The 25,342-nt window shown below is 34.4% G+C and overlaps 3 protein-coding genes and 2 pseudogenes across 3 annotated transcripts; 1 reads left to right on the top strand and 4 right to left on the bottom strand.

Moving 5' to 3' along the window:
* Window positions 1-8,422: 8,422 nt before the first annotated feature.
* LOC149176256 (mannan endo-1,4-beta-mannosidase 4-like) lies at window positions 8,423-9,783 on the bottom strand (annotated as a pseudogene).
* Window positions 9,784-12,625: 2,842 nt separating this feature from the next.
* On the bottom strand, window positions 12,626-13,231 carry LOC149176255 (ethylene-responsive transcription factor ERF012-like). The gene has a single exon (XM_089421409.1). The coding sequence runs from the start codon at window positions 13,229-13,231 to the stop codon at window positions 12,626-12,628; it is 606 nt and encodes a 201-aa protein (XP_089277535.1).
* A 1,403-nt stretch (window positions 13,232-14,634) lies between these two features.
* LOC149176254 (copper transporter 5-like) lies at window positions 14,635-15,006 on the top strand. Its single transcript, XM_089421408.1, has one exon. It carries the CDS (start codon window positions 14,635-14,637, stop codon window positions 15,004-15,006), a length of 372 nt encoding a protein of 123 aa, XP_089277534.1.
* A 1,494-nt stretch (window positions 15,007-16,500) lies between these two features.
* LOC149176253 (mannan endo-1,4-beta-mannosidase 1-like) lies at window positions 16,501-18,099 on the bottom strand (annotated as a pseudogene).
* Window positions 18,100-20,477: 2,378 nt separating this feature from the next.
* Window positions 20,478-20,960, bottom strand: LOC149176252 (ethylene-responsive transcription factor ERF012-like). The gene has a single exon (XM_089421406.1). The coding sequence runs from the start codon at window positions 20,958-20,960 to the stop codon at window positions 20,478-20,480; it is 483 nt and encodes a 160-aa protein (XP_089277532.1).
* Between the last annotated feature and the right edge of the window lie 4,382 nt (window positions 20,961-25,342).

Here is a 25,342-nt window from a genome sequence, read left to right as displayed (position 1 = left end):
GATAGAGCTATAGGAGGAGACTACAAAAGAGGAAGTTCAAACTTTGAATTGGGAAGAACAAATGCGAAAGACAGTTAAGAAAGAGGTGGAAGTTGTTTTGGAGAAAACAGTGACTAAAAGAACCAGAGGACAGGTTTATTTTCAATATCTAGTTAAATGGAAAGGAAAGCCATTGGAGGATGCTAGTTGGTTGACAGCAGCAGAGTTGTAGAAGTATGGAGTAAACCTTGAAAGTCTGAGGGACAATTCTTTTCTTCCCTTGGAGTCTGATGCAAGAGCATCTGGACTTAGCCAGCAATGTGGTTGTTTGTTCACATTTTGTGACTAAAAGAGTTTAATTTCATGACCTGAGTGGTAAACAAGTCAGTTTTAGTAGAGAGGGTTGGATCTTTCGAAGATGAGTCTTACTTCATTATTGTAATAGTTATGAAATTGTCTTACTTTAGACTAAGGCTAATTTGATAGCATAGGTGTGTAATAGAGCTTAAACATAGAGATTTGATTATTAGATTGATCAAAATAGAGATCGAGTGTTAGAATAGAGTTTGACTCATAAAAGAAAGAAAATGTAATGGGAAAATATTAGACGAGCTAAGATGATTGAGGTTTGAGTGAGAGGCGAGACTTTGAGTGTTAGAGAGAGTTTCAGATTGAGATAAAGGTCAATATATTGTTGTAATTGAGCCAAGAGGGCCAAGACCCTGCAACAGATATTATATTAATGAAATTGATTCAACGTGTATTTGTAGTATGCCTGGTGTGGACTCTCATTTACTCTGTGTATCCATGTTCAAACAGTTAACCGTGCATTTCCTTTATTTTCACACTTTAAAGATAATATCGACAATCATCAGCTTAAAGGAGTATATAAAATAGAGTGTTCCTGTGGAAAAAGCTACATTGGTGAAACAGGTCGCTCCCTCCAGACAAGACTCAAGGAACATGGCGTTGATATTAAGAATGGAAGATCTCGTACTTCAGCCCTGGCAGAGCACTCCTTAAAGACTAAGCACCATATCTGTCTGGAAAGCACATCAATTATCGCAAGGGAAGAGCAACATCAGAGACGAAAGATCAAAGAAGCGCTTGAAATCATCAAACATCCTCATAATCTGAACAGGGATAATGGTGTGGAGATTAGTGGGAGCTGGCTTCCCTTGATCAGGGAAATAAAAAGCGCAAGCAGATCCCCTGGTAAAGGCCTCAGCAGGTAAGTTATCCCTCTCCCTTCTCGTGTCATTAGTCTATGTTTTCATTTAGATCTAGGTATAAAATTTCCATTAAATACTAGGATATATTAATTCCTATATTGCTATTAAGTAATATATTAATCATTATATTAATTAATTATAAATATTAATTATTTATAATGGTTAATATAATTTGATTAATATTTTAATTATATTTTAATTAAATTATATAAGAATTAATATTTCCCTAGTATTTAGTGATTTTTAGTTTCTTCAACCTATTTTTGTTTTAGTTATAGCCCTTAAAAATTTATTAGTTAGCATTATTTTCCTTAAAATAAAATAATTTCTATATAACAATTAATTAATATATTAATTATTATATTAATCAATTATAAATACTTATTATTTATAATTGTTAATATAAATTAGGTTAATACATTATTTTAATTTTATATTGAAATTATTTCTTCTTTTTAATTTATTAGGCTTTCTTTAGTCTTAGTTTAGTCCCTATTTAATCTTTAGGTTTGGTATTAATTTATGAACTTTTCCAAAAATTTAAAATAATAAAATAATAGTAATTTATTAAAACAAATTAATATTAAATTATATAAAATTAATTAAATTAATTAATGATTATTTCAGCCGACGGTATGTTGTTCTAAAAATTTCACTATTTATTACTTCTTTGTTGCTCTTCTGTTATCATCATTCTCATATCCTGATGATGGATCCCATTTGGGATTTGAAACGTTGGTACAAAAATGTTAAAACTGTGGATTCTCCGGTCAATGATTCAACCTATAATCCCTCAATTCTACCTCATTTAAAAGGTTGCATAAACTATCACTATACAAAATTTTTCAAAGCGTGTTTTAGCTGAAATTAAAAATACCCAAAACCCTCAAATCTCCAGGAAATGTAAACTCTATAATTTTTCATGTACAATTTTCCCTCGACTTGTCCCTTAAATTTGCCTGCAATTGGAAACTCGCCAAACTTAAATTTTTTAACATACATCCATCCTGCCTCTCAATTTTTTAACATTTATTTTGCTATGGTCAGGGCTTTGGAGCATCTTGTCCATTCCCTTTGGGTTGAATGAGGTGTGGAGGATTCTCGCAATGTTCCTAGTAGCCATAATGTTGACCATTTGAGAATATATGCCTATTATTCAGGTCTTTTGCTCGTACTCCCTTATTATGATAAATTACCTCTTGAACTCATCAAATGCCAATTCCAACCTTGAAAATAGTAACAGATTGCAACACAAAAATTAAAACCCAACCATACAAGCATGGCTGAAAAAAAAAGAGTTAATTTTGAACTAGAGACTTGAGGTGTGTAATCCTCTCTGTGTGGAAGATTAAATGTTACCCTGAAAATGCATTGAAGTTAAAAATAACATACCTTGGCACTATCAACGGACTAAAGTTCTGATGGTGGGATTTGATATTGGGTCCGTCACTGCCAAAATTGTAATTCACAACTCTCTCAAATCTAGTTTGTCTCCTCCCTTGTGAAAAGTGAACATATATGAAGTTTTGGTTGGGAGGTGTTTTGTAAAGAAAAATTAAAGCTTAAATTTTTCAAAAATTTTAAAATTTTCTTTTGTGAAAAATAATAGATATAATTTCTTTTTTCACTTACATTAGATTTTAGTTTTATTTGAGAAACAAACCAGATCTTACATGTTTTTGGTTGTGTTTGAAACATTTATTGCATATTAATGATGATATTTATCATAATAATAATAACAATTTAATTTTAAGGTTACAATTTTGTATGTAATGATTTTGTTGTTAAATTTTATATAGGTAGAACCTAAGATGTTAGAAAGAAACAACTGCTCTTAACTTGGTTGTATTAAAAGTATTAGGTGTTATTTCTTATTAGTTGGACGCAAAGAAAATATAATATATAGTAAGTGGATTTATTAGTTAAAAACAAGTGTTAGTTGATTAAAGTCATGTCAAATTTGAGAGTAGGCTACATATCCTTCTTTAGGTTCAATATATTAAAATTGTTGTGTGAATGGGGTTGTGAACCCATATATTTTCATTTTGAAGAAATGGAGTCCTCTCCTAGTCAGTTGCATAATTTCAATTGTCATAAACAATGTAGGTGTTTTTCCTTAAGATGTCCACATTTCATTTTGAGCAATGTGATAATGTGGATTCAATGAGGATTTAAAAAAGGGAACGAACATTCACATTTGGAATTTTAGTGTTATGTTCTGCCTGAGGAATGAGTGTGCATCTAAGAGGACTCTATCAAGGGTTGAAGAGGTCGAATAGTTAGAGAGGTTGGGAGGTTGTAGTCTCACTTAGAGATGGAGACAAGTAATTTAAGCACCATGAAAAGTTGTGAAGAAAAGTTAAGGCATTTGACAAGTTGCATGAAGGAAACTTGGTAGTGTTACTAAGTGAACATTCCTTTACCAAAGTTGATACCCTCTCCTTGGCACTACCTCTTTTCAAGGTGAATAATAAATGTGAAAGATGTGCAACCCACTAAAGAAGTTGGAAAGGTTGTTGCCACATATATAGGTGGTTATGTCATGTTGAAAAAGGAGGTGTTGGCCCACTCCCGTTTTAGATAATCTATTAGCGTTTGAATTTAATTCCCTGTGAATGTGACCAAAGGATATAACCTGTTGGAAATAATACCGAGAGGGGAGGTTGAATTAGTATTATAATACTTTTCCATTTCCATATTAAGATTCATATACGCTACTTCAGTTAATGGAACCCGCGTGTATACGCAACTGTGTCTAATGCAACTAGCATATATCCAGAATACTTATGATTCAGTTAATCCATTAAATGTTGATCTTTAGTTAGTGCATCAGAACTTTATTATCCATATGAACAGTAAGCAAGTGCAGTAAAATAGAACAGATCATCACACACAAGAAGCACACATGAACACCATGATATAAGGTGGAAACCCAATGTGGGTGAAAACCACCTGCTACAATGTGTCTCTATCTTCTTTCAATTAGAAACTTCCTTTTACAATGATTCTGTACTGGTGTAGTCCTTTACCAGTACGCAGGCTACAACCTGCAGAAGGCTACAACCTTCTCTCATTCTCCAGACTCTCCTGGAAGGGAGCTACAACCCCCTTAGCTCTTGTACTAGCCGATCCATTTACTAGTATGTAGGTGCCAGCCTACTAAAATTCTCCAATCTTTACTCGTTTTCCAGCTGCTATTGGAAGGGAGCTACCACCCCCTTAGCTCTTGTACTAGCTGATGTACTAGTATGTAGGTGCCGACCTACAGAAGGCTATAACCTTCTCTTTCTTCCTCCAGGTACCACATTTCATACATTTCCAGACTAGATACTCTTGAAGCACAATACAATAATCTGAAGGCCACGTTTCATCCAATTTTCATACTGGACCCATCAATATCATTGAAGCACAAAATAAATCAATACTAGCATCATCAATCTCTGAATCACTGAAACACTGAAACCTTGTCAACAACACAGTCACCAGAACATAGAGCAAACAACCGAACTCTGCAATAACAATCAGACCCAACTGCAACTTCAAATATCATACTTCATAATGTATACGCTAATACAATGAACCAAACCTGCGTACATACGCGCTTTCACCAAAGCCAACCCGCGTACAGATCTATAAATATTCAATCATGACTTGCAACTATTTCAAACTTAAGTTATACCCAGTTCAAAACATTACATGCGCCAGTATACAGATCTAGACTAAGCATAATCAACCATATAGAGATAGTTCATTTCAAACCATTTGATCCCGATCTATCCTTAGATCTTTTTCTCCATCAACCGGTGAGATTCCTCCTTAGCTCAGATCAAGCAATGCATAATAGACCCATAACCTGCATACTAGATCTCATACTTCATCAGATATTCAATACTTTTTCCATACTTTTGCCTAATGATCTTCTTCTCCTTGTATAGTCTTAGGCCTTACTGAATACCATGGTACAAAACCATTTAGAACTAATACCATGGACCCAATACCTGGGATGAACACATCTGATGAGATACCGTGGTCCAAAACCATAGGTATAAATACCACAGACCCAAAAATAAGCTTTCCCACATGTACGCACTTTTATGTGCATGAAAGTGCGTGCATACACATATGCGACTTTTGATCAGAAATCCCACGTGTATACGTGTCTTTGTATATAGAGAACCTGCGTGTATACCCTACTTGGTATATAGCGAACCTACGTATATACGCGACTTGGTACATAATGAACCTGCGTATAACCTGCTTATGTATGCTACTTGGTATATACTGAACATGCGTATATACTCATCTTTCTTCATTCTTTGTAGTTTGATCATCAACTCTTTGCTACTGACTTGTTGCACTATGATCTGTCATCTGTGTGATTTGCCATCAAGGACAACACTTGTCTCATAATGCCAACAATCTCCCCCTTTGGACTTGATGGCAAAGCTAACTTGTCATTACTGATAATTGTCATCTGATTCCTTTGAGCTGTCCTGCATCTCATGCATTCAGTCACATCTGATATCTCTTCTGTAGAACCATCTAGTTATATATTGTTCTTCTATGCATGGGTTGCCATCAAGTACAACACATGCATCATAATGCTAGCATAACCTTCAATATTCTAATAATCTCCATAACTCTAATCATCCACTGATCCAATAAAGGAGTTTTTAACAAATTATAACATTTCTACCAATCTCTGACAACCTTTGAATCCCCTATCGCTTGTAAGTTTAGATTGTTGAAGTGACACAATTAAAATGACTAACTTAAACGACTGATTCATATTATTGTAGTAATTATTAGATAGTCATATTTTTGTTTCTCGACTAAATTAGTCATTCACGTTAGTCATTTTTAGTTTTATTAATTATTGTTTAGTCGTATGTTTTAACCTGAGACTAAATTAGTCATTTATGTTAGTCATTTTTAGTTGGTTCACTTAAGATTGCTCAATTTTTGTAGTATTTCACTTGGAAAATCTGCAATGACTAATGTTTTTACTAGTGATCCGCCATGGTTAACATCATCATATTGAATGATATTGGTTCTTATAAAGTTGATTTTGGTTCTACATTTTTGTTTTCAGACCCATTTTAAACCTCAAAATTTCTCTAATGATACAATAATTAAAAAACTATGGACAAAGCCATTCGAATGGAAAGAATTTGTTATCAACGGGCTAAAAAAAGGAATGAAAATGTAAAATCTTAGCCTTAAAAAATGAAGGATATATTTTCTCAAGGAGGAAAAGGAGTTAAGTATGCCTCTTTTAAAAAAATTGTATGGGCGATTAGAGGCATAATTTTAGCAAAAGCAGTACTCAGTCACAAAAGACTCAAACCCAAAATAGAACTAGACAAATTGATCTAAACAATAAAGGTTTTAATGGGAATGAAAGGGGTCTTTAAGTGTTGGGGTTTTGGGGATACTCACCTCTTGCGTAATTCCCCTTATAATGTGAAATCTATTCAAAATTTACAAAATATCCAAGAGGCTTCCATTGTGAACGATCTAGCTAGAATTGTTCACAAAATTAATGCAACATTGGAGGAACATCAAGTTGAGCATCAATCCATGATGGTGTAGATAGATGGTACTCTTTCTAACCAACATGTTTCCATTTTGATAGATCCAGATGCTATTTTGAGTCCCATTAGTCCCCAACTAGTAGAAAATGTAAATTAAATTTAGAAATATAAAAAAATCCCTAGGTTGATCTTATTAGCTACTTGAACTAAGAGAAAAGTTACAATCTAGGCAGGGAATGGCCCATTGAATTAAATGGGAATAAAATAACCATCAACTTGAATACTTTTCCTTCAAGATCCTATGATATATTGGTGAGTATGGAGTTGTTGGAAGAGCATAGAGCAATTATTAATTGTTTAGATAAAGATGTTACCTATACCATTAAATATGGAGAAGTAAAAATCATAAAAGTGTTAATTTTTCATAGGGCTATATTGTTATTTTCTTTGATAATTGAATTTCTTCATTAACACATTAAGTTCACCCCTTAAAATCATAACATTATTTATATATACGTAATTATTAATCAGCATATGCAACTATGTTGAAAGAACAATATCATCATCATCAATGCAACAGAACATAAAGGAACAATAGAAGAAAATCATGCACACATAGAGACATCTGGATTGGTCAGAAACTAGGGAAACACCCACTATGGGGAAACCCTTTCAAATTCTTCTGCTCATAGATTTCCGTCAAATTATTCAATGAAAGAAAGTACAATGATCCATATCTTCATGTATGTAGTTAACCAACAAAACAACTACAACATCCATGAAACAAACCCAACAAATTTTATACTCAAAATATTGATTCTAAAATATGTATTGAACTATCACTGACTACAATCGACTGTTGATCCCTGTGATCACTAAGTGAGATCTTCAGACAATTGAGATTCCATCATTTGAGTCTCGGTCGCATGGAGGAAGAGTCATCTGAGTGATTGGTCACTCCCTGAAGTACTATAAGCGAGCGACCATGGTTGGATCTACCTAGATCTATCTTAGATCCTCTATTGCACCCTTCTAGATGTTATATGAGTGAATGAAATGGCCCAATCACACCCTTAATCATGGTATGTAAGAAACTCGAGACATATCTTGTCTAAGGCGGGCAGGCGACTGTGATTTTGAAACCTTGGGTCTCACTCAGATGCACAGGGATATGTTTGTGTGACTAGAAGGCTCCAGTCACATGCAAGAGCCTATGTGAGAGTGATTGTGGTCAAGATCTGTCTATGATGTGCCTGTGATTGTGGCCCAAAAACCTAGATCTTAAATGTGAGCTTCGGACCGTAAAATTTCACCTCAGATCAAACCTATTCGTCCACTGACAAGCCCCAAACATGTGCAAGCCAAAAACCAATATAAAAGTGTGTCTCATAGTTGTTTCCAAATGAGGTAGAGGTCACTTGTACTTATAGCCTTCCAAGAGGGTCCACTTTTCTTTAGGACTGACCTTATCAAATATGTACATGAGGGTTTCTATTCATAAATATACTTTCCCTTATCTGATTTGAGTGATATTTAGGTCGATTTCGGCCCTCCTAAAAATAGGAATTTAATTCTCATCCAGCAAGCCTTTAAAGTTGAAATCACAGTTCAATAAATTAGTGCAAACTCTACATTATCCAATTGAATGCATATATATCTGAGGAAATAGATAGAGATTTACCAAATGTCAAGATAGGAATGAATAGTTGCAAAATCAAGACCCGCGATTTGGTTACTGGAGATGAAATATGTCCCTATAGAGAAACCTGGATTGATCTCTTTCTTGGACTCTCCATAAAACCCCTGCAAACCAACTTCTAGAAGATGGTTTCCATCAATAGACTTGACATGGCTAGCCATCGCCTCTATCCATCCTTGTTTGCTCATCACAGCGAAAGATCTACTATTTTTACTCATAACGTATACACACAATCATTATCAAAATTATTATTTACAATGAAGGGTGATTATTTACAGAACCCACCAAACTATGAGTCTAGAAGAGATACTAACAGTAACAGTGATGTTCAACCATAGAAATGAGATCTTAAAACACCAATCTGGATTGAATCTCGAATTACAATTGTTTTCCACTTTCCATTTTTTATTCAAAGACAAAAGTTGTTATCTAACCTGGATGGTCCTCCCCGAAGGAACACTTTGACAATGAGGTTCGTTCATGAGCTCCTAGGCAAATATTGTAGGGTCATTCTTGTAGGCCACTCCAGTAATGTTGTTCACTCTAGTCAATACAGTCTGTAGGAAAACACATTGATGAACACATATTTGATTAGTTTTTTGTGTATCTATTATATACAAATTAGTCTCTTTACATATAATGAAACAGAGAAAGACATTTATATGCTTTGTTACCTTAACATGGTTCTTATAGTAGCCTTTAACAGTGGGATTGGTGAAGAAATCATCCTCAGAGTTGAGATTTTGTCCAGCATTGTGAGCCCATTGTACATATTGGGCCTTTCCTCCAAAGTTCACATAATTGTTCGCAAGGCTTAGTATTAGTTTGAGACCATACTTCTTGGCTTCAGAGACCACAAAGTCCAAGGCCTTCATCAGAAAACAGAGAAATAAAAAAATGCACAAGATTCAGAAAGACAAGCAATGCTAGCACATTTAGACACCCAAAAAACAAAAATTCAATGGATGGATTCAACGATTGATGTATTACAAGGGGCCCTTGCACATACCTGAAAGACTTATTCATCATATACACCAAGAGAAGTCTGCAGTGCCTTGTACTAGCTGTAGTTGAAGGCCCAAGTTTTGGAAACATTAAATTTATGAGCTGCAACTTGTTCAAAAGCAGAGGTAACCTTATTTCTCTGTGCTGAATCTGTTGCCACAGTCATTAACCAGTACAATTTGAACCCATTCACAAACAGAGGATACCCATTGATAGAAAAATGGGTGCCCTCTGTCTTCACAAACCCACTTCCTCTCACTGTAGCTGGCTGAAGAAAACAAAGAAAGAACAGAAAGGCATAAGCCCAAAAACACATATGCCTACCACCACTCATTTTGATAAAACTAACTCCACAGGCATATTCCCAAATTTAAAAGCTAAATGTACTTGTGGAGACTCTCTGCACTGTAGGTCTCTAAACGCTAAAATGCTATGACAGTCGATCAGGAACAGATAGGGATATATAGGGTTAAAGATTTGAGAAATCAGTGGCACACTAGCATGTGAAATTGATAATGGTGTAGAGATGACGGACGGGGGACCCTAATACTATCTGATAATGGCAGAACAAACTACAAGAATGCTCACATGGGAATGTGACTTTATGCAGAATGGCAGAACAAATTGCAATCTATCGGGATGAATTGGCATAGGGAACAGAGAATAACTTAGGCTAGTCAATGTTGAGTTGTGGTTAGCAATTATTCTTGTGTCTTTGATGAAGTTTTATGATGCAATGTTAATTTCAAGTAAATGGGATTGTATCATAAATTCAATCCAAGTTTATGTATGAGCCGAATGATTTCAATTGTTGATGAATCATGTTTATGTAAAATATTTGTGGAACATCTCTTAACCAATCTCTTAATCAATGTCAAAGATTAGTTTTACTGATTTCAAGATTGCATTTGAGTATTTCTGTATACATGTTGGAGCAAGTCACCAATGTTAATGTGAAGATTGTGTAAGTGGGCTATTCGCCTTCTGTGCATTAGCTAAATTCCACTACACTATGAATGAATTGGATACAATAACTCACAAACTCTTTGCAAATACACGCTCTTTTATCATTCTGTGTGTTTCTTTGTAGATCCCCACATGCTGTAGAAGTGTAAGGTCCTTGATGCTTGAGAGGAAAGTAGACATCAATGTAGATGCCATCTTAAGAGTTTGAATGCAGTGAGTTTCTAGTTTTTGTGTAACCTAGTGTACATGCGTTTTTATTTTTCATATCCAACATTTTGACCTATTCAAATATATTTTTTCATATATATATGGATCAAAACATATTTTCGCTCTATGTAGGCTATGTTGTTGGAGATTTGTTTTCACTTATTCAATTATAGTGGTGGTTCAAGAAACCAGGCAGGATCAAATCTGTCCCCCTGTTTATTAACATGGGAGGTTTTGTGGGTGAGGAACTTGGTGATATTTGAAGGGAGGCTCATGAATATTGAAAAAATTAGGTATGGTTGGAGTTTGTGGAACAAGTAGTTGATGGATAATTTTTTATAGGTAGAGGTTTTGGCCGATTTCTTTGACGGTGTGTAACAATTTGATAAATATGGACATGTGACTATGCTAATGATCAATCCACAGTTAACAAAAATGATAGGGTGCCCAGGTTGATGGATAATTTTTTGTAGGTAGAGTTTCTAGCAGATTTCTTTGATGGTGTGTAATAATTTGTTCAATATTGATGTGTGGCTATGCTAATGATTACTCCATAGTTAAATATGGATGTGTAACAATTTGGTAAATATGGATGTGTCGCTATGCTAACAATTAGTCCACAGTTAACAAAAATGACAGGGGTGCCCAGGTTGATGGAGAATTTTTTATAGGTAGAGATTCTAGCCAATTTTTTTGATGGTGTGTAACAATTTGGTAAATATGGATGTGTAGCTATGCTAATGATTAGTCCACAGTTTCAGTTACGTTTCTTCTGGTTTGGCACGGACGGCACAAATTCTAGAGCAGAAACTTTGACCCTTTGGTAAGCAACAATTGAATTGGATTTTTGTTTATGGTGACTCTAAGACCATTATTGATGAGGTTATAGTGAAGTCTAACTTTTCACCTATGTGCCTAGTTAATTGGTTGACACATATCAAGATGTTAATTCAATCATTTTCTGACATTTTCTTTAAACATGTTTAGAGGGAATATAACAATGCGACTAATAAGTTATTAAAGGAAGGTTTAGTGATTTTCACTTTAGACTCAAATCAGGTTTTGAATAAGGACAAGATCTATCTTGTTTGACAATCTATCTTGTTTGACCTTTTTTTGTTCAGGTGATCCTATCTACTGCCACATCATTTTTTCTCTCTAGATTTTGCTTCGGGATGTATTTTGAAAATTATATTCATTTTTGTCTCTCTAAATTTTGCTTCGGGATGTATTTTGAAAATTATATTCATACTTCCATTAGTTTGAAACAAACGGACCCCGTTGAGGAGCAAATATGTTTTGATGTCTTATATCCTTTTAAAAACTTCTAGTTACACATTGTTATCATTTTATTTTGATCATAATAAAAAACTCTTTTGGGATGATATATACGGGTAATTTCCCGTGCTTTTTTCGTTTTCAAGTGTTTTTCGTTTTATTGAAAAAAAAAAAAAACTCTTACATTTGCTTTGTGTCGCTTGAAACAAAACATGGTAATAATATTTGAGGGATAATATAGGTAATGCGGTTGCTCTGGTTTGTAAAGTGTTAATTGCCTTGTAACATTTGGTGTAAGAATATAAAGTTATATTGAATGTTGATATATAAAGTTATAATGAGTGGTGATGATTGGACGCTTTCTTTGAGCTGCTGAAGATAAGACTAAATATCTTAATAATATTTTTCAGAACAAACATTATCCTAATATTTGAGTGGTAAAACCGAGTATGTGGTTGTGAACTTTGTTGCCGGTGTTGTGTTAGATATTTGTAATGGACGGATGATGATCTTGAACAGCTTAGAGACCAGACAAAACATCAGTATTTGACAAAAAATATAGATGATGTAGATATACTTGCTAACTTGTAATGTAAATAAAAAGTAGCTGAGATGGGAGGATGGATCACTCATATATTGACAAATCGTCCCTCTGAAAAGTGACCGTTACAGGAAAATTGTGTAGGCCACGTGTTAGGGTATATTTCACTCATTTGTCTAAACTCTTAGAAGTTCCACGAGTCGAGCGAGATGTAGCGATCTTGCTCATCCTGCCAAGTCGGAATGAAGTCCAACGTGGAGGTGTCGTCAATGGACGGGAAGTTCTGGTAGTTGAGGCACTCACTGTTGTCCAACAGAGACGCCCAGAAATTCTGCTCCTCCGAAATCTGCTCGCTGTTGCTCCACAACTCCGTTTCTGAAACCCTAGACGATCGCGACGGGGAGGCGAGGGAGACGCCATTATTGATATTGTTAATGTGTTGAGAGGGCGAAGTGGAAGGCAGTTCGTCGCGGGCATATCTAGCGGCGGCGAGCTGAATCTGGTGGCGTAAAAGAGAAAATGCCAACGGAATTGAAGGTACAGAGTCCGGAAAGTTGAATTTGGCGTTGGGGCCTCTCAAGCAATATACGGCGGCATCGTAAGCACGGGCGGCTTGCTCTGACGTTTCGTAGGTGCCCAGCCATATCTTCGTTCTGGTTTTGGGCATCCGGATTTCGGACCCCCAACTCCCCCATTTTCGCATTCGGATTCCCTTAAATTTGGGGCGTTTTTCACTGCATTCGTTACATGGAAGAGCATTCGTATGATGTTGTTGACAGGTTATTGCCATATCTTGGCAAAGCCAAAAAACTGTGGTACTAACTTAAAACTAGTGAGTTATTAAGGATCTGATTTGGCAGGAGACAGATACTGCGAATTCTTGGGCTGAGTGGCGTATGTTGATCTCGGAGAGGATCTATAGGTGTCCGCGTGCGTATCAAAAGCGCGGATTTGTGAGGAGGAATTATAGTGCCACGCCTCTAATAAAAGGACAACACAAGAGAAAACGTAGACGCACTGATTTGAGGTCTGAATGACATATATAAAGAAAGTCTATCTTTTGACCTTTTACTCGAAAGACAGTAATGGCCATTGGCGTGTACTACTTTTGATTTTATGACCAAAATGAACCGTATATGACACACCACTTTAAGTGAAGTGTGACAGTTCAGTCATCGTGATTTGTGAACCGCATTTCAAATATATTAAAGTAGTTGCGTTAGAAATATGTTAGATTGTTATTTGTATTTTGCAAAGCCTTTAGTCTAATGAGGTTGCAATTTCACTTATGCAGGATTTTGAAAAAAAGGAGCACAATTTTTTTTGAAATTTTTGTTATAGCTATCCAGGTTTAGGATTTTGGGTGTTTTAAAGTATTTTTGGTATTAAATTTATTTATAAAATAAAAAAGGTGATTTAAACACTTTCCAAATTAATTTAAAAAAAAATTACTTGATTCAAACCAAAATTTCTTTGTTTAATGGAAATGGTTACCTCTTTGGATGAGGCATTTTTCAAATTTAAAAGTATATTAGTTAAATTGAAAAACATTCAAAAAGAGGTTTACAAAAAAGATTGGGCTATTAAAAAGTTATGTTATTATATTCAATATAATAATTGAGTTATATTATTATATTTGATATAAAAGAAGTTTGGAAATGGGTTAGTTTTGATGCTAAATGGAAAAATAATATTAAAACTTATAAATAAATTATATTATATTTTAAATAATAATATTTAATAAAATTATATTTATTCAAAATATAATATTTTTTAATTTTTAATTATTTAAATTTAATAAAGAAATATATAATGAAAATATTATGGGAATTAATTTCTATGGAGCTATATTTTTGGAGCCCAATCCCCTTTTCTCATTCATGTTCGAAAATTTTTGTATCTGCTTCCTGTTTTCTAATTCAGGTTCTCAAATTTTCGTATCTTTGTCTTCTTGCCTGATTTGGGTCAGCAACGATTTTTAGTGTGGGAAGAAAACTTTTGAATATTAAGATCAAGCCATACATTCATGATTTCAAGCTTGGATTTGAGCATTTCTGTATACATGGTGTAGGGAGGGCAGCCTTGGACGAGTTGGAGAAGAATATACCCATCGGAATGGTCTGCTTTGTATCTATTTCAATATTGAGGACGAGGCCCTGAATCGGATCTGTTAGGGGCATTTCCAGTGAAATTATGGAAAAGGGTTTCATTCGGATTCGAACTCGAGACCTCCTAGATGATGCACATGACGTTTTACTGGGGGAGACAGGTGACCCCGCTGTTCGACTGTTGGAAGACTCAATCATGGCTTGGTTACTCGCTTACCCTTGTTGTTGTATTTCTTTTCTTTCTATATTTCATGAGTATATTGTCAATCTGCGGTCTCGTTTCAAGAGGATTCCGAGTGTTAAAGCTGCCTCGGACCTCACTGCTCCTCTAATTGAAATAAACCCTAGAAATCTAGGATTTAGGGTCATGGAATCGATTGTTTTTGGTCTAAATGCAGGGCTGGGATATTTACTCATGTTGGCAGCGATGTCTTTCAATGGTGGGGGGGGTTTATAGCTATGATCCTGGGGTTTGTTGTTGGGTATTTTTTCTTCAGAAGCCATGGGGAAGTCGAAGAAGAAAACACTGAAAGTCCATGTGGGTGCTCATGAACTTCTTGATCATTGTATATTGTTGTTTTCTTTTGATGCTTTTGGTTGCAGATAATCGTGTAAATAAATTGTTCTGGTGTAAGTAGCAAGGGGGAGGCCTTGCCTCATATGTTTAATTTCTTGAATGGTTTTATTGCAGAAAAGATGAATTGGAAGCTGGTAATTCTTTGGCTATTTTTTTAGGAGCCTATTGGATATTTGGAATACTCTTGTTTCTTTGTTATATCCACTAGCACATATTCATATTAAACCTAGATCTTTAATGGGGGCGAAAGGTTTCAAATACCTCTTTGTACTAATTGATACAATTGGGAAAGGCTCTTACTAGCACAATTCCATATAAACCTGGATCTATGATTTGCACTAAGGGGATTCCAATCTCTCTTGTGCCCCTCTATAACAATTGAAATTGCCACTTCTTATCACAGATCCAGATTAAACTTTGTTCTTTAATGTACCAAGTGGTTTCAAATCCCTTTCAGTGCCAATCTCTAGCAATCGAGATTAACAACTATTAGTTACATAGAGCACACTTGTTTCTCTGTGATATGTCAAGTCCTTTCTGTAGATCAGATAAATATGGATTGCTTAATTCATTATAAGTAAAACTCTATTTTGATGCTTCTTTCTTGTTTATTCCTCCCTTTGTGAAACTTTTCCACCCACAACTAGCTGCCAATAGGTTGAAAATAGCTGCCATTGACTGAAAATCAAAATTAAAAACACACTCAAGTCTAAATCAAGATGTTGTATGCTTTAGAGTTCTATGTAAAATCTATGAATTGGGCTTGTGGGCTAGGTAAGAAACTTTATTTGGTGTGAATTTTAAAGACATGTAGAAATTGAAGACTTTTGCTTTGCTTCTTTTTCTAAACTGAGATTCTAGAATAGAGTAGTTGATAATAACATGAAGAAATAGAAGTTTGTGCGAGTTACACCTTGGATTGTCTTTGAAAATGGTCAATGGGTTCCTAGTTTACTTCCTTTTGGAAATTCAAATTATTTAATTAACATTGTAAGATGCCCATGCAGACTTATCCAAGCTACGATGAGAACATCGGTGTTTAATGAGCATGGAGTTTTGCTTGAGCTCTAGGTTGAGAGCCCTGCCACTTCAAAATTAAATTTAGTTGACTTCATAATTATTACCACTCAGAGTGCCAAAAAAATGGAGTTTAGTATTGTCCTGATAAAATATGTTGGTGTGGGATTGTTCTTCTCTAGGGAGGAAGATGTGAATTGTGAAATGATATTCTTCATGGGAAACTTTTTCTTGCAGGGTAAGTAAGATAGACTAGAAAAGGTTTGGCTCGTTGATGGATATTAATGTGCATCTTTTAGTGAAACTTTGGCAGTGTCGTTGAAGCAAACTAACAATTTTAAATATCTAATCTCAAGATTAGTTGGCTGCAACGATGCTGAATCCTTGGTCTTTAGAGGATTTCCCAAACTCTACAAATAGAACTAGTTTCTTTAATATTCTGCTTCCATCTTCTAGATGATTCTCTATCCAAATCTTCACAAATGAAATCTCGGTCTCCTCATCTGATCCAGCAAGCCTTTAAAGTCGAAATCACAGTTCAATAAATTAATGCAAACTCTACATCATCCAATTGAATGCATATATATCTGAGGAAATAGATAGAGATTTACCAAATGTCAAGATAGGAATGAATAGTTGCAAAATCAAGACCTGCGATTTGGTTACTAGAGATGAAATATGTCCCTACAGAGAAACCTAGATTGATCTCTTTCTTGGACTCTCCATAAAACCCCTCCAAACCAACTTCTAGAAGATGGCTTCCATCAATAGATTTGACATGGCTAGCCATCTCCTCTATCCATCCTTGTTTGCTCACCACAACCAAAGATCTACTATTTTTACTCATAACATATATACACAATCATTATCAAAATTATTATTTACTATGAAGGGTGATTATTTACAGAACCCACCAAACTATGGGTCTAGAAGAGATACTAACAGTAACAATGATGTTCAACCATAGAAATGAGATCTTAAAATCACCAATCTGGATTGAATCTCAGATTACAATTGTTTTCCACTTTCCAGTTTCTATTCAAAGACAAAAGTTGTTATCTGACCTGGATGGTCCTCCCCAAAGGATCACTTTGACAATGAGGTTCGTTCATGAGCTCCCAGGCAAATATTGTAGGGTCATCCTTGTAGGCCACTCCAGTAATGTTGTTCACTCTAGTTAATACAGTCTATAGGAAAACACATTGATGAACACATATTTGATTAGTTTTTTGTGTATCTATTATATACAAATTAGTCTCTTTACATATAATGAAACAGAGAAATACATTTATATGCTTTGTTACCTTAACATGGTTCTTATAGTAGCCTTTAACAGTGGGATTGATGAAGAAATCGTCCTCAGAGTTGAGATTTTGTCTAGCATTGCAAGCCCATTTTACATATTGGGCCTTTCCTCCAAAGTTCACATAATTGTTCGCAAGGCTTAGTATTAGTTTAAGACCATACTTCTTGGCTTTAAAGACCACAAAGTCCAAGGCCTTCATCACAAAACAAAGAAACAAAAAAATGCACAAGATTCAGAAAGACAAGCAATGCCAGCACATTTAGACACCCAAAAAACAAAAATTTAGTGGAGGGATTCAACAATTGAAGTATTGCAAGGGGCCCATGCACATACGTGAAAGATTTATTCATCATATACACCAGTAGAAGTCCGCGGTGCCTTGTATTGGCTGTCGTTGAAGGCCCAAGTTTTGGAAACATTAAGGCCATGAGCTGCAACTTGTTCAAAAGCAGAGGTAACCTTATTTCTCTGCGTTGAATATGTTGCCACAGTCATTAAGCAGTACGATTTGAACCCATTCACAAACAGAGGATACCCGTTGATAGAAAAATGGGTGCCCTCTGTCTTCACAAACCCACTTCCTCTCACTGCAGCTGGCTGAAGAAAACGAAGAAAGAACAGAAAGGCATAAGCCCAAAAACACATGTGCCTACCACCACTCATTTTGATAAAACTAACTCCACAAACATATTCCAAAATTTAAAATCTAAATATACTCAAGGAGACTCTCTGCACTTTAGGTCTCTAAACACTAAAATGCTATGACAGTCGATCAGGAACAGATAGGGATATATAGGGTTAAAGATTTGAGAAATCAGTGGCACACTAGCATGTGAAATTGATAATGGTGTAGATATGACGGACGGGGGACCCAGAAACTGTTTGATAATGGCATAACAAACTACATGAATGCTCACATGGGAATGTGACTTTATGTAGAATGGCAAAACAAATTTCAGTCTATCAGGATGAAGTGGCATAGGGAACGGAGAATAACTTAGGCTAGTCAATGCTAAGCTGTGGTTAACAGTTATTCTTGTGTCTTTGATGAAGTTTCATGATGCAATGTTAATTTGAAGTAAAAGGGATTGTATCATACAGTCAATCCAAGTTTATGTATGATGCGAATGATGTCAATTGCTGATGAATCTTGTTCATGTAAAAGATTTGTGGAACATCCCTTAACCAATTTCTTAATCAATGTCAAAGATTAGTTTTACTGATTTCAATCTTGCATTTGAGCATTTCTGTATACATGTTGGAGTAGGTCACCAATGTTTATGTGAAGGTTGTGTAAGTGGGCTATTCGTCTTCTGTGCATTAGCTAAATTCCGCTACACTATGGATGAATTGGATACAATAACTCACGAACTCTTTGCAAATACACGCTCTTTTATCATTCTGTGTGTTTCTTTGTAGATCCCCACATGCTGTAGAATTGTAAGGTCCTTGATGCTTGAGAGAAAAGTAGACATCAATGTAGATGCCATCTTAAGAGTTTGAATGCAGTGAGTTTCTGGTTTTTGTGTAACCTAGTGTACATGTGTTTTTATTTTTCATATCCAACTTTTTGACCTATTCAAATATATTTTTTCATATATATATATATATCTATCAGAACATATTTTCACTCTATGCAGGCTCTGTTGTTCGAGATTTCTTTTAAATACGGGATCCCAAACTTTAACCATCTTTGCATCTTATTTAGATTTTCCCATTCCCATGTGGTGATTGTTTCTCAATTTATGCCTTACGGCGTTTCCTTTGCAACATTTGGTGCAAATGCTAGTATAATAATATTTGAGAGGTATATATATGATAATAATAAAAAATGTAAAACATCCATGGAACTCTGTTATTAGTGTTGGTTCAAGAAACCAAGGAAGATCAAATTTGTCCCCCTGTTTATTAACATGAGAGGTTTGGTGGGTGAGGAACTTGGTGATATTTGAAGGGAGGCTCATGAATATTTAAAAAATTAGGTATGGTTGGAAGTTGTGGAACAAGTAGTTGATGGATAATTTTTTATAGGTAGAGGTTTTAGCCGATTTCTTTGATGGTGTGTAACAATTTGGTAAATATGGATGTGTGGCTATGCTAATGATTAGTCCATAGTTAACAAAAATGACAAGGTGCCCAAGTTGATCGATAATTTTTTGTAGGTAGAGTTTTTGGCAGATTTGTTTGATGGTGTGTAATAATTTGTTAAATATTGGTGTGTGGCTATGCTAATGATTACTCCACAGTGAACAAGAGAATTTTTTTGTAGGTAGAGTTTCTAGCTGATTACTTTGATGGTGTTTAACAATTTGGTAAATATGGATGTGTGGCTATGCTAACCTACGGTTAACAAAAATGACAGGGGTGCCCAGGTTGATAGAGAATTTTTTACAGGTAGAGATTCTAGCCAGTTTCTTTGATGGTGTGTAACAATTTGGTAAATATGGATGTGTAGCTCTTGAGGGATAATATAGGTAATGCGGTTGCTCTTGTTTGTAGAGTGTTAATTACGTTGTAACATTTGGTGTAAGAATATAAAATTATATTGAATATTGATATATAAAGTTATAATGAGTGGTGATGATGCTTCTTTGTAGAGTGTTAATTGCGTTGTAACATTTGGTGTAAGAATATAAAGTTATATTGAATGTTGATATATAAAGTTATAATGAGCGGTGATGATTGGACGCTTTCTTTGAGCTGCTGAAGATAAGACTAAATATCATAATAATAGTTTCAGAACAAACATTATCCTAATATTTGAGTGGTAAAACCGAGGATGTGGTTGTGAACTTTGTTGCCGGTGTTGTGTTAGATATTTGTAATGGATGGATGATGATCTTGAGTATTTGACATAAAATATAGATGATGTAGATATACTTGCTAACTTGTAATGTAAATAAAAAGTCGTTGAGATGGTAGGATGGATCACTCATATATTGCCAAATCGTCCCTCTGAAAAGTGACAGTTACAGGAAAATTGTGTAGGCCACGTGTTAGGGTATATTTCACTCATCTGTCTAAACTCTTAGAAGTTCCACAAGTCGAGCGAGATGTAACGATCTTGCTCATCCTGCCAAGTCGGAATGAAGTCCAACGTGGAGGTGTCGTCAATGGACGGGAAGTTCTGGTAGTTGAGGCACTCACTGCTGTCCAACAGAGACGCCCAGAAATTCTGCTCCTCCGAAATCTGCTCGCTGTTGCTCCACAACTCCGTTTCTGAAACCCTAGACGATCGCGACGGGGAGGCGAGGGAGACGCCATTATTGATATTATTACTGTGTTGAGAGGGCGAAGTGGAAGGCAGTTCGTCCCGGGCATATCTAGCGGCGGCGAGCTGAATCTGGTGGCGTGAAAGAGAAAATGCCGACGGAATTGAAGGTACAGTGTCCGGAAAGTTGAATTTGGCGTTGGGGCCTCTCAAGCAATATACGGCGGCATCGTAAGCACGGGCGGCTTGCTCTGCCGTTTCGTAAGAACCCAGCCATATCTTCGTTCTGGTTTTGGGCATCCGGATTTCGGACCCCCAACTCCCCCTTTTCGCATTCGGATTCCCTTAAATTTGGGGCGTTTTTCACTGCATTCGTTACATGGAAGAGCATTCGTATGATGTTGTTGACAGGTTATTGCCATATCTTGGCAAAGCCAAAAAACTGTGGTACTAACTAAAACTAGTGAGTTATTAAGGATCTGATTTGGCAGGAGACAGATACTGCGAATTCTTGGACTGAATGGCGTATGTTGATCTCGGAGAGGATATATAGGTGTCCGCGTGCGTATCAAAAGCGCGGATGGATTTGTGAGGAGGAATTATAGTGCCACGGCTCTAATAAAAGGACAACACAAGAGAAAACGTAGACGCACTGATTTGAGGTCTGAATGACATAAATAAAGAAAGTCTATCTTTTGACCTTTTACTCGAAAGACAGTAATGGCCATTGGCGTGTACTACTTTTGATTTTATGACCAAAATGAACCGTATATGACACACCACTTTCAGTGGTGTGACATTTCAGTCATCGTGATTTGTGAACAGCATTTCAAATATTTTAAAGTAGTTGCGTTAGAAATATGTTAGATTGTTATTTGTATTTTGCAAAGCCTTAGTCTAATGAGGTTGCAATTTCACTTATGCAGGAATTTTGAAAAAAAAAGGAGCACAATTTTTTTGAAATTTTTATAATATTTAATGCTATCACTCAAAAATTAATAAAAAATTTTTGGCCTAAATCACAAGAAATTTTATTTGTTGACAGGTTTCGAACCAACAAGTGTGGCTAGATTTGACTGGATTAGGGGAATAACCAATATTTAAAAAATTGACTTGATTGGTTAGATTCTTAAAAGTGAACGAACCCTTATCAATTAATATCCAGGTTTAGGATTTTGGGTATTTTAAGATATTTTTGGTATTAAATTTATTTATAAAATAAAAAAGGTGATTTAAACACTTTCCAAATTAATTTTAAAAAAATTACTTGATTCAAACCAAAATTTCTTTGTTTAATGGAAATGGTTACCTCTTTGGATGAGGCATTTTTCAAATTTAAAAGTATATTAGTTAAATTGAAAAACATTCAAAAAGAGGTTTAATAAAAAGATTGGGCTATTAAAAAGTTATGTTATTATATTCAATATAATAATTTATTGAGTTATATTATTATATTTGATATAAAAGAAGTTTGGAAATGGGTTAGTTTTGATGCTAAATGGAAAAATAATATTAAAACTTATAAATAAATTATATTATATTTTATATAATAATATTTAATAAATTATATTTATTCAAAATATAATATTTTTAATTTTAAATTATTTAAATTTAATAAAGAAATATATAATGAAAATACTATGGGAATCAATTTCTATAGAGCTATATTTTTTACACAGAAAAAAAGAAAGAAAGAAATATATATATATATATATATATATATATATATATATATATATATAGATTAATAAGATTATGTTTAGATGTGTTTTTAAGTTTTTAAGGTGTGAAATTGTATAAAAAAAAATATTAAATAGAATTGTCAAATATTGATAATTAAATTTATTTTAATATTTAATATAAATAAAATAGTTTTTTTAAGAAATTTATTTTTATATTAATTTTATATTTATAGAAGAAGTACTTGAAAGTAAAAAAGTTATGTAGTCATGAGGGTTAGCTTAATTGTTTGATGGTTGAGGTCTTATTGCTAAACTATTTTGTCATTGGGAACTCATGGGTCAATTCTCCATTATTTTTATATTTATAGGAAAAGTATTTGAAAGTAAAAAAGTTATATAGTCATGAGGGATTAGCTTAATTGTTTGATGGTTGAGGTCTCATTGCTAAACTATTTTGTCATTGGGAACTCATGGGTCAATTCTCCAATATTTTTATATTTATAGGAAAAGTATTTGAAAGTAAAAAAGTTATATAGTCATGAGGGTTAGCTTAATTGGTTGATGGTTGAAGTCTCATTATTAAACCATTTTGTCATTGGGAGCCCATGGGGTCAATTCTCCTTCCTTCTTGAAACATGATAGATCCAAATATTAAGATTAATTAGCTGCTTTAACATACTTTCCATTTGTCTTCTCTATTGAGAACACAAATAAGAGGTTATTACAAAGATTCCCACAAATAGGACATTCATAATATTGAATAGCCTAGATGCTAATAACATTGTCAACAACTAGAATGATAGTAGATGCTAATAACACTATCAACAACTAGAGACTTTTGAATTACATTAAATTACATGCTAGAGACTTTTGAAGGGGAAATTATATTAAATAACCATTTATGTGTGTGTTTGTATTATACAAATGGTCACAATATACAATGAGGGATTACCATAAAAATTATGTTAGAACTATATTTTTTTTAAAACCATTTCCTTAACTTCCTCCACAATACCTCGATGAATCTCTCCATAAATCTCTTAAGCAATCTTCATCCCTAATATTACTCATTTCTCCCCATATCTTCTTCCTCCATAGACTTCTATGGTTGGTTTAGTTCATTACAATTTTATTTCATAATTTAGACACTAAATATATTCACAATTGGTAGTTAATCATTGATACTTCCTCTTAATGAGTACATGTGATTTCAATATCTTAAGTTTCTCGTCGAATTGGGCCCATCTTCATCTGTTTTCTTCCTCTTTAGTATTTTTCCTTCATCTTCTTTTATCTTCAACTTTCATCTTGTACCTGAAAAAAAAAAAAATGTCTTTACTAAAGTCCATATTTAAAAGTAAGCATCCATTGGAATACATGGGTCACCAGCGGTTGTATCCCTAGTTCTATGGGAAACATTTTCTCATACATAGTTTAGGATGATATCTTTATAATTATACATTCATCTCCCCCTATATCATCACTATCATTTATCGACCTTATTTTGTCTATATTACCTATAACTATACCCTAGGTCTTCTTTGGATTATCCTTAACAATGCACTCGGTTTTCTTGGATTACCCTTAACCATACAAATCTTAGGTGGTTTCATCCTACCAAAAACATACATTACACTAATTAGTTCTGAATGACCACAAACCTTCCTCTCCCATGAAAAGTTATAATTGAGCACCACTTACTCTATCATGAAAAGTGGTTATTGAGCACCACTTCATTTTATGATGGGTATACTTGCCCCATTAGGTTTACATCACATGGGCTCATATACATTAAATTTGAATTTCCATGTAGGCCCATGTATCCTTTTCCATTTCACATCAAATACAAACATTCCCTTTTCACATCAAATACATTAAAAACCATTAAACTCCATAGGGATGTTATTTTCCATGAATTCAATACATCCTCATCTCAATTATGAACACATGGTACTATTATTTTAAACGTGTTTCATGTCCTTTTTTCATGCCTCTTCAACTTCCTTTTTCTATTTCTTTCACTCCATTCTAACCAACTCTCTTCTTTATGCATTGTCTTCTTCTTTCATAGAGTCTACTTCTTTATCTCTTCATTTTTCTACTTCATTCATTATATCACAGTCTTCTTCTTGCATCTTCTTTGTTCATGTTGTTTGGGTTTCCTTTGAATCTTCATGGAGTATGATTTTTTTCTTGCTTCTACATATGCTTTTGTCATGTTCTTGCATAATTCTTCTGCTAAATCTTTCACTATACCTTCATAAATTGTTTCTTATAAAAAGAACATCTCCATCCAATAACACACTTGTAATATTCGTCATACATTTATATTCTTATAAAATATGTTTCTTGTTGGCATTAATCAAGAGCCAACAAGAAACCTATAACCTTGGGTGGGAAAACCTAATTCACACACCACTATCATCATTCTAAGTGCCTTTACTTTTATTTGCAACTTGGACTGTGTTTTTATTTGACTTTTGCCTTTAACATAACTTTACCTTCACTTAAGTTTTACTTTAACTCCTAATAATAACAATATCTCTTATAGACTCCATCACTTACATGCCTCTTTACATCAATTTTAAAACAAAAATATTACATAATAACTTTAATATTATACTCTTAATTGTATTTTCCATTTAACATTATATACCAATACTTACTCTCCCATCACTTACATGTCGTTTTACATCAATTTGCAAAGAACAATATTACATAATAACTTTAATATTAGAGTCCTAATTGTATTTTCCCTTTAACATTATACACTAAGACTTACTCTCCCACATCCACTTGACTCGGACTTAATAAACTGACTTTGATTTTAACTTCATTAATGAACAAGGAGGTTGTTAGGCAGCAAGTCCCTGCCTTGAGTAAGTGGACAAGTAGTTGAAGTAGTTGATTTGCAGTACAATCAAAACTTAGTTTTGGAACTAACATTGTGAGTTCTAGGACTGAAGCCTAATGTTGTGAGTTCTAGCCTAGTTCACAACT

The sequence above is a fragment of the Pinus tabuliformis genome, chromosome 4_1, assembly GCF_031772625.1.
Source record: "Pinus tabuliformis cultivar Carrire ecotype Pingquan chromosome 4_1, CPIR1, whole genome shotgun sequence".
NCBI classification, from domain to species: Eukaryota; Viridiplantae; Streptophyta; class Pinopsida; order Pinales; family Pinaceae; genus Pinus; species Pinus tabuliformis.
The sequence above is the reverse complement of the archived record's forward strand: the minus strand, read 5'-3'. Positions and strand labels throughout refer to the sequence as shown.